General features: G+C 42.4%; 2 protein-coding genes across 3 annotated transcripts in view; one reads left to right on the forward strand and one right to left on the reverse strand.

The window, feature by feature from the left end:
• htra4 (HtrA serine peptidase 4) overlaps positions 1–6887 on the forward strand; it is a 14944-nt gene extending 8057 nt beyond the window's left edge. For both annotated transcript variants that reach the window (XM_016466130.1, XM_016466131.1), the window contains 4 exons: positions 5515–5629; positions 5702–5759; positions 5858–5953; positions 6672–6887. In XM_016466130.1, coding sequence (XP_016321616.1) covers positions 5515–5629; positions 5702–5759; positions 5858–5953; positions 6672–6837 — 435 coding nt within the window. In that variant the 3' untranslated portion in view covers positions 6838–6887. The remainder of the gene's footprint in view (positions 1–5514; positions 5630–5701; positions 5760–5857; positions 5954–6671) is intronic.
• Positions 6888–8062: 1175 nt separating this feature from the next.
• Positions 8063–11683, reverse strand: part of LOC107672780 (TM2 domain-containing protein 2-like) — a 5184-nt gene continuing 1563 nt past the window's right edge. The window contains exon 4 of the mRNA XM_016466132.1: positions 8063–9012. Within this exon, the coding sequence (XP_016321618.1) occupies positions 8799–9012 (214 nt within the window). The 3' untranslated portion in view covers positions 8063–8798. The remainder of the gene's footprint in view (positions 9013–11683) is intronic.

Genomic DNA, 11683 nt, shown 5'->3' on the forward strand with positions numbered 1-11683 from the left:
ATAAATAAAAAAACAGAATCACTGAGTTGGAAAAAGGATCACCCCCTCCTAAAAATGACTTGTAAAGTGTAGCTAATCACCTTCTCAATGGCACACAAAGCCATTTGACTTTCAATTGTGATAAGCTGTGGTCATTTTGATTAGCTCAGCATTGTCACGGTCTGCAGCTGAATTGCCCAAGATGGCCACCAGAGGGCACTCCTGTGGATTTTTGTGAGCACATAGCTTGTGTTGTGTTTGTTTGGTGCAATGTGCTCTCTCCTGTCTTATTGTCTGTCCCCTCCCATCTTGTCACCTCATTATTGTTTAAGTTACTCCACCTGTGTCTCCCTCGTTACCCTCTTCGTTTGTCTCCCTATTTATTCTCCTTGTGTCTGCAGTCCTGTGCTGTTTTGTTGTTTAAAGTCAGAGTTTCATTGTGTCTTGTTCCTGGCCTGCTTACCTGTTTTTCCTCCTCGGGGGCCCTGGTCTGCTTACGTTCCACCCTGGTTCCATGATCCGCCTCAGGATCCAGGTCCTCTTCCCCTACATGGGCCTGGCTCACTGTCCCTCCCCCTAGTCCACCTCCATTCCGCCTCCCTCCTGGATTCCTTTGACATTTGGTGGAGCGTCTGGAATCCGCTCCTTAGGGGAGGGGTTATGTCACAGTCTGCAGCTGGAGTGCCCAAGACAGCCACCAGAGGGCACTCCTGTGGTTTTGTGTGATCACATGTGTTGTTTGTTTGGTGCCATGTGCTCTCTCCTGTCTTATTGTCTGTCCCCTCCCATCTTGTCACCTCATTATTGTTTAAGTTACTCCACCTGTGTCTCCCTCGTTACCCTCCTCGTTTGTCTCCCTATTTATTCTCCTTGTGCTTGCAGTCCTGTGCTTCTTCATTGTTGTATGTTGTCAGATGTGTCTGTGTGTTTCTGGTATTGGGCCAGCTCTACCTGCTATGCCCTGTTCTGGCCTTCACGCCTGTTTTTCCCCCTCGAGGGAGTTTGTGTTTGTTTTGTTTCATTTTATTATTAAAAATACCCATTATTCTCCTGCATTTGAGTCCTCGCCTCATCACTCTCCAGTACCATGACAGAATGAAGAAGCCAAATGAGGACTCAGTGGAGAATGGTCAACCTCCCACTGCCAGCCTCCACTATCAGCAGCCCCCTCTACCAACGTATGCTCCAATTATCGGCATTGAGTTCCCTCCGGCAACGGGGGACTGACCTGAAGGAATTCGCCTTGGAATTCAGGACTGCTGCAGAGGGGCTGAAGTATAATGATGCTGCTCTCCAAAGACTTGTTTTCTTATGCCCTTGATGAGCCGATCAGCAAGTCTTTTGGGGTGTTTGTGGACTTTCTAGCCCACAACGGGAGACAGTCAGTTCCTGAACAGGAGGAGCTTTTTCCTGACATGGCTGCCTGTTCCGAGTCTCATCACAAGATGGCCGCCAGTCCAGAGCCTCTTCAGAGGAGAGCTGCCAGTCCGAAAGCGCTTCACAAGGTGGTCTCGGGTCCACTTCACAAGGACCCGAGTCCGCTGGTCCCGAGTCTGGTGGCCCTGGAGGACCCGACTCCGGTGGTCCCGAGTCTTGTGGTCCTGGAGGGCCCGGCTCCTGCAGACCCAAGTCCAGTGGTCCTGGAGGACCGGACTCTGGTGGTCTCAAAGGTCACCACAGGGCCGTCCAATTTCACTGCTGCTGCCATAGTCAAGAAGGCGGTCTTTGCCTTTGGCCTCTGGACTGTTCTGCATGCATGGGAGCATTCAGAGTCCACTCCAGAGCCTGCTCCAGTCTGGGAGCATTCAGAGTTCACCCCAGAATCCGCTCCAGTCTGGGAGCCCTCAGAATCCACTCCAGAGTCTGCTCCAGTCCGGGAACCCTCATAGTCCACTCCAGAGTTTGCTCCAGTCCGGGAGCCCTCAGAGTCCACTCCAGAGCTTGCTCCAGTCCGGGAGCCCTCAGAGTCCATTCCAGAGCCCGCTCCAGAGCCTACTCAAGTCTATGAGTTCACTCCTAGGCTCACTCCAGTCCGGGAGCCCTCAGAGTCCACTCCAGAGCCCGCTCCAGTCCGGGAGCCCTCAGAGTCCACTCCAGAGCCCGCTCCAGTCTGGGAGCCCTCAGAGTTCAGTCCGGGAGCCCTCAAGAGTCCACTCATGAACCCGCTCCAGTCCAGGAGCCTTCAGAATCCATACAAGAACCCACTCCAGTCAGGGAGCATTCAGAGTCCACTCATGAACCCGCTCCAGTCTGGGAGCCTTCAGTGTCCACTCAAGGGCCAGCTCCAGTCCGGGAGCCTTCAGACTCCACTCCAGAGCCCGCTCAATCCAGGAGCCTTCAGCTCCTCTCAAGTGATGGTTCTCTTTTCCACCTGCTCCGCCCTGGTCTGCTTACGTTCCACCCTGGTTCCATGATCCGCCTCAGGATCCAGGTCCTCTTCCCCTACATGGGCCTGGCTCACTGTCCCTCCCCCTAGTCCACCTCCATTCCGCCTCCCTCCTGGATTCCTTTGACATTTGGTGGAGCGTCTGGAATCCGCTCCTTAAGGGAGAGGTTATGTCACGGTCTGCAGCTGGAGAGCCCAAGATGGCCACCAGAGGGCACTCCTGTGGATTTTTGTGAGCACATGGCCTGTGTTGTGTTTGTTTGGTGCCATGTGCTCTCTCCTGTCTTATTGCCTGTCCCCTCCCATCTTGTCACCTCATTATTGTTTAAGTTACTCCACCTGTGTTTCCCTCGTTACCCTCTTCATTTGTCTCCCTATTTATTCTCCTTGTGCTTGCAGTCCTGTGCTTCTTCGTTGTCGTATGTAGTCAGATGTGTCTGTGTGTTTCTGGTATTGGGCCAGCTCTACCTGCTATGCCCTGTTCTGGCCTTCATGCCTGCTTTTCCCCCTCGGGGGAGTTTGTGTTTGTTTTGTTTCATTTTATTATTAAAAAGACCCATTATTCTCCTGCATTTGAGTCCTCGCCTCATCACACTCCAGTACCATGACAAGCATAAAAAAATAGCTTTCCTGGAGCATTTCAGTCCTTGGTAGTGCACCTGAAGCAAACAATCAACTATGGGTGGCAAGACACTGTCAAAAGATCTCTGGGATAAATCTCTGGAATAAAGTTGTGAACAGGCACAAGTCAAGAGGTGGTTACAAAAAAAATTCAAAGGCTTTTTCAATGCCTAGAAGCACAGTGAAGTCTATTATTAAGAAGTGGATGGTATTTGGTAAAACACAGACCCTCCCTGAATCAGGACTTCGAAAGAGCCAGGAGGAAGCTGGTCAGAGAGGCTACCAAGAGGCCTACAGCAGCTCTGAAGCAGATGCAGTAATTTATAACAAATAGCGGTCATTGTGTGCATGTGACAACAAGATCACAAATTCTCCACAAATGTGGCTTGTATGCGGGTTGCAGGGTTAAACAATATATCTCGCAGAAATCCAATACAGCTCACCATCCAAATAACAGCCTTCCTACAGTAAAGCATGGAGGTGGTAATATCCTGTTATGGGGTGTTTCTCTGCAGCAGGGACTGGAGCAATTGTCGGGATAGAAGGAAAAATGGATGGGGCAAAATACCGTCAAATTATTAGGAATTGAGGAAAATCTGCTGTCCTCTGCCAGAAAGTTGTCAATGGGAAGAAGGTTTACCTTCCAACATGACAATGACCCAGAGCACATAGGAAACCTGAGCACACAGTGATTGTAGGAGAAAAATGTGAATGTCCCTGCATGGCCTAGTCAAAGCCCAGACTTAAACCCCATTGAAAATCTGTGGAATGACTTGAAGACTGCAGTCCGCAAACAGTCACAAACAAATTTAACTGAACTTGAGCAATTCTGCAAAGAAAAGTGGGCAAATATTGCAAAGTCTAGATGTGCAAAGTTAGCAGAGACATATCCCAACAGACTAAAGGCTGTAATTAAAGCAAAAGGTGGTTCAACAAAATACAGACACAAGGGAGTGATCCTTTTTCAAACTCAGTGATTGTTTTTTTTTATTTTTTATCCAGTAAATTCAGCTGTATAAATAAAAAAATTGTGTCCATCTTCATTTCTGGCTGCAAAGCAACAAAATGTGAGCATTTTAAAGGGGGTTGATTTATTTTCTATACCCACTGTAATTCTCACTCTCAGCTGCTACTTATTTGTTTATCTCTATTTGTTTCTGGAAAGCTTCCCCCAAGGTTATAACTCTTGTTTTTATTTGTGCAACATTCAGTTTTGGTATTCATGGTTCCTTACTGTGCAGTGTCTACTGTTTCTGTCTGCTTCCATCTGGAAATTTAGTATACCTTGGGCAAATTACCTGTAGTGATTTATATTATTCTACTGATCTTTGTAAAGGAAAACACAACATGTGTCCTTGAAGGAGCCTCAGGCTCAAGCATGCATCTGGTTTTGCAATAAAAAATATATTTCCATTTATAGAGCACAATGGAAGCTTGAAAATATGTACAAAAAAAAAACCTTGCACAGATGCACCATAAACTGGAATCAAGCGATACAACAGTATAAGTAATATACACTGAACAAAATTATAAACGCAACACTTTTGTTTTTGCCCCCATTTTTCATGAGCTGAACTCAAAAGATCTAAGACTTTTTCTATGTACACAAAAGGCCTATTTTTCCTCAAATATTGTTCACAAATCTGTCTAAATCTGTGTTAGTGAGCACTTCTCCTTTGCCGAGATAATCCATCCACCTCACAGGTGTGGCATATCAAGATGCTGATTAGACAGAATGATTATTGCACAGGTGTGCCTTAGGCTGGTCACAATGAAAGGCCACTCTAAAATGTGCAGTTTTACTGTATTTGGGGGTCCGAAAACCAGTCAGTATCTGGTGTGACCACCATTTGCCTCACGCAGTGCAACACATCTCCTTTGCATAGAGTTGATCAGGTTGTTGATTGTGGCCTGTGGAATGTTGGTCCACTCCTCTTCAATGGCTGTGCGAAGTTGCTGGATATTGGCAGGAACTGGAACACGCTGTCAAACCCTGATCCATTGTTCATGATTCAGTCCACTGCCCTCTAGTCGTCATACTGTGAAAACTCATCTTCTCTTGAGACAAACCTGTAAAATAAATACTATGCGATGATTAACAAAAGTTGCGTTTATAATTTTGTTCAGTGTATATAAAGTTAAAAGTATTATTTTATATTTATTTTTTATTATTTATTTTTAATAAACTATGTACATGCAAACATCTTTCATTTTACTTGTTGAAATAATGACCTCAGTATTCCCTATTACTGTTTTTTTTCTTGATGTCTTGTAATGTGTTACATGTTTTTGTTTTTTTTAGTGTAAGATTTCCTTTTACTTGTTTAGTTAGGTAGATCGAATTGTAGTTTCTGCTGTAACAATATAATTTCCTGTTAAGGATTAATAAAGTATTTAATAATAATAATAATAATAATAATAATAAAAATTAGTAAACCCAGTGACCACCGTCCCCTTGTGTGTCTCAAAGTAGCTGTTAATTCATTACAGTGCATTTCAACATTATGCTCCCTGTTTGCTGTTTCAAGGATGGGGATGTCATTGGCATAAACACGCTAAAGGTTACGCCAGGAATATCATTTGCCATTCCCTCGGACCGCATACGGCAGTTCCTTGCAGACTCCTATGACAGACAAAGAAAAGGTTTGCAGATTTCTTATGAGCTGCTTAGTTGTTTTTATATTGATTATATTAACTATTTTCTTAAATTTTCAGGAAGAATGCAGACTAAAAAAAGATATATAGGAGTGCGAATGCTTCAACTTTCAGCTGCGTAAGTTTGTTTTTTTTTCCTTCTTTTCAAATATTCTTTTATTAAGATATAAAAATATATTTATATATATTTTTTAATTATCATGTTTGTGTCCTCAGTTTGATTAAGGAGCTCAAGGGGAAGGAGAGAAACTTCGCAGATGTGAGCTCAGGGGTGTATGTGTATGAGGTTATTCCAGGGACAGCTGCCTTCAGGTAAAGGCATTTGCCTATACCTCCTCTTACTCCTCCCGATTAACCCCAACCACACCTCTAAGCCCAGAGGCCCCTTTCATACTATCATAACCTTCAGTCAGATCAAGATATATATCCTCATCGTATACCACAAGGGCTTTTACATATTTGCCAAAGAATACATTTTTCCTGTAGCACCTCTGTCCTATGATGACATTCCTCCTAAGGTATTTTGTTTTTGTGTGTCTGGCATTAGAAATTTAAAGGGATAGTTCACCCAAAAATGAAAATTGTCATTTACTCACCCTCACGTCATTCCAAACCTATATGACTTACTTTCTACTTTGAAACAGATATTTTGAGGAATGTTGATAACCAAAACAGTTGGTAACCAAATTGGTTCCCATTGACTTCCATTGTATGCACCAGAATTTTTTGGTCATTTACATAATGACAGAATTTTCACTTTTGGGTGAACTATCATTTTAAGTGGATAAGTTTGCTTCAGCTATTGTCTTCAAGTGCACTGTCCACTTCAACAAACTACAGATAATTAAAGCAAAACACCCTGGCCTCTCTATTGCTTTCTTATTTTATTTACAAATAAATGGGACAGTTTAGAGCCCAAGCCTGATCAGTTAGCTGCTGCAATGCAAGTGTAAAACAAGCTGTACTGTGTAGAATAACAAAGAGTATCAAAAACATTTCACATATTGCATTTTATTTTGCACTTTTGTAGCGCTGGCTTGCTCAACCAAGATGTGATAATCAGCATTAATGGACAATCAGTGCATTCTACAGAGGACGTGCGTCAGGCCGTGCAGTCAGACAGAGTTCTCTCTTTGGTGGTGCAACGTGCTAATGAAGAAATCAAACTAACAGTGGTTCCTGATGAAGTGGACTGAAGCTTTCTGGTGCTAGTTTTTATCTACGTACCTCCAAACAATATATTATCCACAAATGTGCATTACTTGAAAAGGGCATTATATTAATAGCATTCAGCAGTGGCACCCCAACACTGCACATTTTGCATGTCTCCTTTCTCTGACACACCAGTTTCAGGTCTTGGAGCAGGGGTCATCAGATTCGGTCCTGGAGGGTCGCTGTCCTGCAGAGTTTAGCTCCAACCCTAATTAAACACACCTGAACCAGCTAATCAAGCTCTTACTAGGTATACTTCAAACTTCCAAGTCGGTGTGCTGAGGCAAGTTGGAGCCAAACTCTGCAGGACTCCAGCCCTCCAGGACCGAGTTTGGTGACCCCGTCTTGGAGTCTCTACTAATAAGCTGATGACCTGAATCAGGTGTGCTTGTTTAAGGAGACATACAAAACGTGCAGTGTTGGGGTGCCTCCAGGACCTGGGTTGGGAACCACTGGCATACAGTATAAGGAAATGTCAAGGCCAAGTGATGCGTTTTGATACAAATACAAAAGTCTTTTATTTTTAAGATGTATTGTTCTTCTGTATATATTATCCTGATTGAGTGTAATGTCAGTTTTACATTGCCAAATATCATAAGATACTCATATACACTACTGTTTAAAATTTACATTTAAAATAACTGTTTTACATTTTAATATATTTTAAAATGTATGTTATTCCTGAGATGGCAAAACTGAATTTTCAGCAGTCATAACTCCAGTCTTTAGTATCACGTGATCCTTTAGAAATCATTCTAATATGCTGACTTGCTGCTCAAGAAACAAGCATTGTGTTTTGAGTTAAAGAGAATTGTAGTGCATGCAAACATTGAAGCCGATTATCTGTCAGGCTGCAATCCATCACATGGTCAACATACACACACCTCATGCACTTACTTTATAGAATCCTTTTCATTGCCATGCACCAGTCAAACAAGTCTTTGTACCCATATTATTTTAACAAAGCCAAAAGGGGGGAGTCGTGGCCTAATGGTTAGAGTCAGACTTGTAACCCAAAGGTCATGGGTTCGAGTCTTGGATTGTAGGTTGGCGGAGTGAATGTACAGCGCTCTCTTCCATCTTTAATACTACGACTGAGGTGAGAACCTTGAGCAAGGCACCAAACCAACTGCTCCCTGGGTGCTGCAGCAAAAATGACTGCCCACTACACGTCACATCAATAAAAAAATATTGAATTACAAGCACATGTTGTTTTAAAGCAATACACTTGGATGAGTTGCAACATATCCCAAAGTGGCTAGTTTTTTTCAACAGTTCATCAGTAAATAAATCACTTACATACATAACACATGCAAGCCACGGAAAATGAAAGAGACAATTTTTACAGTTTTTCAACAAATTGCTTTTTGAATGGTGTGTGATAAAAGCCATGGGAATTCTGCCTAGGGATGCATGTTTCCTAGTGTCTATTATTGTATGTATTTTTAATTGCAAGCTGTTTCATAACATCTGTCTGTTGACAGCTCTTTGTAGGTATTCAGTCTAAAACAAGATCTGTATCATCTCTGCAGCTGGTTCGACTGCAATCCGGTCCTGAAAACCAAAACTTGATTTGATTTTAAACATCATTTTGTAATTGGGAGCATGTTCAGAAAGACTATACAACAGTAAAGAACAAAGACAGAAAAGTGTAGTCCATTTAGAAAATATCAAACTTATTTCCGAGAGGACTTGATGTTGTTTGTTTGATAAAGATTACACTCAGATCAACATAAAAATGTATATATCAATTAAGAGTTCTAGTCTTTGAAGATGACATTTATTTACAACACTGCTTCACATAAACACTTTACAAAAGAAACAAGAGAGAACAGTATTTTACAAATAATAATGGCAAATAAGGCCCATTGTATGCCCACATGCATACAGTGTAACTCATAACTTGTGAGCATGAGAAAGGTGAATCAGATACAACCACTTTAAATCAGTAGAAAGTGCACCAGTTGCTGCTGTCGCTGGGGGTCAGGCCTCCTGTTATCAGGAGAATGAGGTCCACAAACCACCAGATGCCAAGACCGCCCAGGGTAAGCAGCTTTCCCACCGCAGTTCCAGTGTGTCCGAGACAGAACCGATCGACGCCGAAACATCCCAGGAAAAATGAGTACAGTAGGGTGGTGATGAAGTAGTGTCCTGTGTATCTTAATAAATCACAAAGCAAAACATTGCCAATGCCTTAATAGGCTATATAGCTTTAAAAAAAGCTAATAATTGCACTCATATGCGTAAGCTATGCAAGTACTGAACACACTGTATAAACAAAATATTATTACTTACCTACAAGGCCCTTAATGGGTTAGCTCCTGCGTACCTAACTAGTCTTCTACCATGCTACAATCCATCACGCTCCCTAAGGTCGCAAAACTCTGGACTTTTGGTAGTACCTAGGGTAGCAAAGTCCACTAAAGGAGGTAGAGCTTTTTCGCATTTGGCTCCCAAACTCTGGAATAGCCTTCCTGATAACGTTCGGGGTTCAGACACACTCTCTCGGTTTAAATCTAGATTAAAGACACATCTCTTTGGCCAAGCATTCAAATAATGCATCTCATAATCTTGTACTGCAGTTTAGCTTGGGTTAAACAAATCAATTTTGCTTGGTTGGAACAGCAGCTACGCTAATTATGTCTCTATTTGTTTCTCTGGATTTACACAAGCTTCAGTCTGGATCCAGAACACTTGGGAAGAGATGATGCCAACCCCTCAGAGGACCTCAGATGATGCCAACCCTGAAACCACATACAGAACTACCAAATTTTGCTATAAGTTTGATTGCATCACATAATAATTGCTGTTAATAGTGTTCATGCTCAGTTTGATTACGTCTTTAATTGATTTTTCCGTACATTTCTGCCATATGTACATTAACTGACAGTCACCACTGATAAGCTACCACTAAATATTGTAGAAACTTAATTTGCTGTAAAGTTGCTTTGCAACGATTTTTATCATGAAAAGCGCTATACAAATAAAACTTGAATAAACTGTCCACAGTTAATAATGGGAAAAGTTCCAAAGTATATGTTTAGTGTAAAGCCTGTGAACTGATACAGCTCTATTTACTGAAGGCCAGTCATGAGATTATACAGCATTATGTACATGTAGACAGTGAATGGGATCCATAGGACTTCACTGCCCTCTTGTGGTAACAAAATAAAAAAATTATGTAAAGTTCTTGTGAAGAAGAGGTCAAACAACAGGAAACACTTTGTGTAACTGGCTGCCATCTCGTGTTAGCAGGGTTCCAACGTTCTTGACAATTTAATTTTCCATGAACTTTAGTCAATTGTGTTTACTGAATAAGGATTTTAAGACCAGTTCACTCTTGAATTGTTCAGATCATTTTGTAAGTTAGTTTTGTGAACATTTCTATGGCTAGCAGTACAGTTTTACTCTACACAAGAGCAATAACATGCTCATGAAATATTTTACATCTGATATTGATCAGCAGGTTCACTGTGGTCAGGGCCAGATTCACGCATAGGCATTCTAGGCACGTGCCTATGTTCGCTCGTCCAGGGGGCCCAAACACAATGAAGAGATATCATATTTTTGTTATAGGGCTATCTACAACAGTAAAAGAACCAAAACCCCAGAAGACATTGAGCAAATAAATATAACAAACAATAGGGTAAACAATTACAAACTATTTTCATATCTTCCACCTTTTTAAGTAGGCTACGGAAATAACGCTTTCTTTCTCCCGTTCTCTCTCACAGACGCACGCGCACACACAGTACAGACACGCACTTGCACACACACGCGGAGACGCGAACAGTAACTTCTTGTCAGCGCTGCCCCGCGAATTTATCAATAAAATAGTTTCGCAGCTGAAAAGCTACATGACATTTCTCAGTAGCGAGGTTCTTGAAGCAGTTTAACTTAAAGGGGTGGTTCATTGCGATTTCACTTTTTTTAACGTTAGTTAGTGTGTAATGTTGCTGTTTGAGCATAAACAGTATCTGCAAAGTTCCGAAGTTGAAAGATCAATGCAAACGGAGATATCGTCTTTTAAAATTCTGGCAGTTTAATGCCTACAAAAATGGCTGGTAGGGACTACAACAAGTTACTTGCTGGGTTCGTGACATCACAAACCCACATAAACCCCGCCCCCGGGAACATGAAACGAAGGGAGCGAGGCCATGCTGCGCTGCTTTAGAGAAGTGGAAGAGAAAACTAGAGGTGCACGTAAAAATCTATTCATATATGAATCGCGATTCTGTCTTCTAATGATTCTAATGGATTCACAAGTTTCAAAATCAATGTTCTAAAGCAGCGGTTCTCAATACTGTTCCTCGCGTCCCCCTGCTCTGCACACGCTCTGCATTTCTCTCTCTCTCATTCAGCTCAGCTCCAAACAATTATACACTTATTTTCGTATAGCTATGAGAAGCGTTAAACATGGACGCGCGTGCTGTTGCCGTACTTTATTAAAGCTTTAATCAGTATAAAACCGTATATTAAAAGCTAACATAAGCAGTAGCATTTACAAATAACAGCGTATCTCAATAATATCCTCTGCTTCTCAATCGGGCTCAAACTGATAAGCGATCTTAACGACGCCGTTGCTTACAATACAACCGGAGCACATGCCGCTGAGGTGAGGGGCGGGACGATTAGACGCGCACTATCAATAAAATAGTTCATAATCGCAGATGAATCGCATTCGATTATGAACGCGATATTGCCTAGCCTGTCAGTGAACTACGGCTCTATGTATTAAATGCCGCTCCATCTGCATTAAAGCAGGTGATGGCGATTTACTACCAATCACGGAACCGGCTTTACTGACGAGATGCGCATGACAATCGCATG

Source organism: Sinocyclocheilus anshuiensis, unplaced genomic scaffold, assembly GCF_001515605.1.
Source record: "Sinocyclocheilus anshuiensis isolate Anshui unplaced genomic scaffold, SAMN03320099.WGS_v1.1 scaffold88, whole genome shotgun sequence".
Classification (NCBI taxonomy): Eukaryota; Metazoa; Chordata; class Actinopteri; order Cypriniformes; family Cyprinidae; genus Sinocyclocheilus; species Sinocyclocheilus anshuiensis.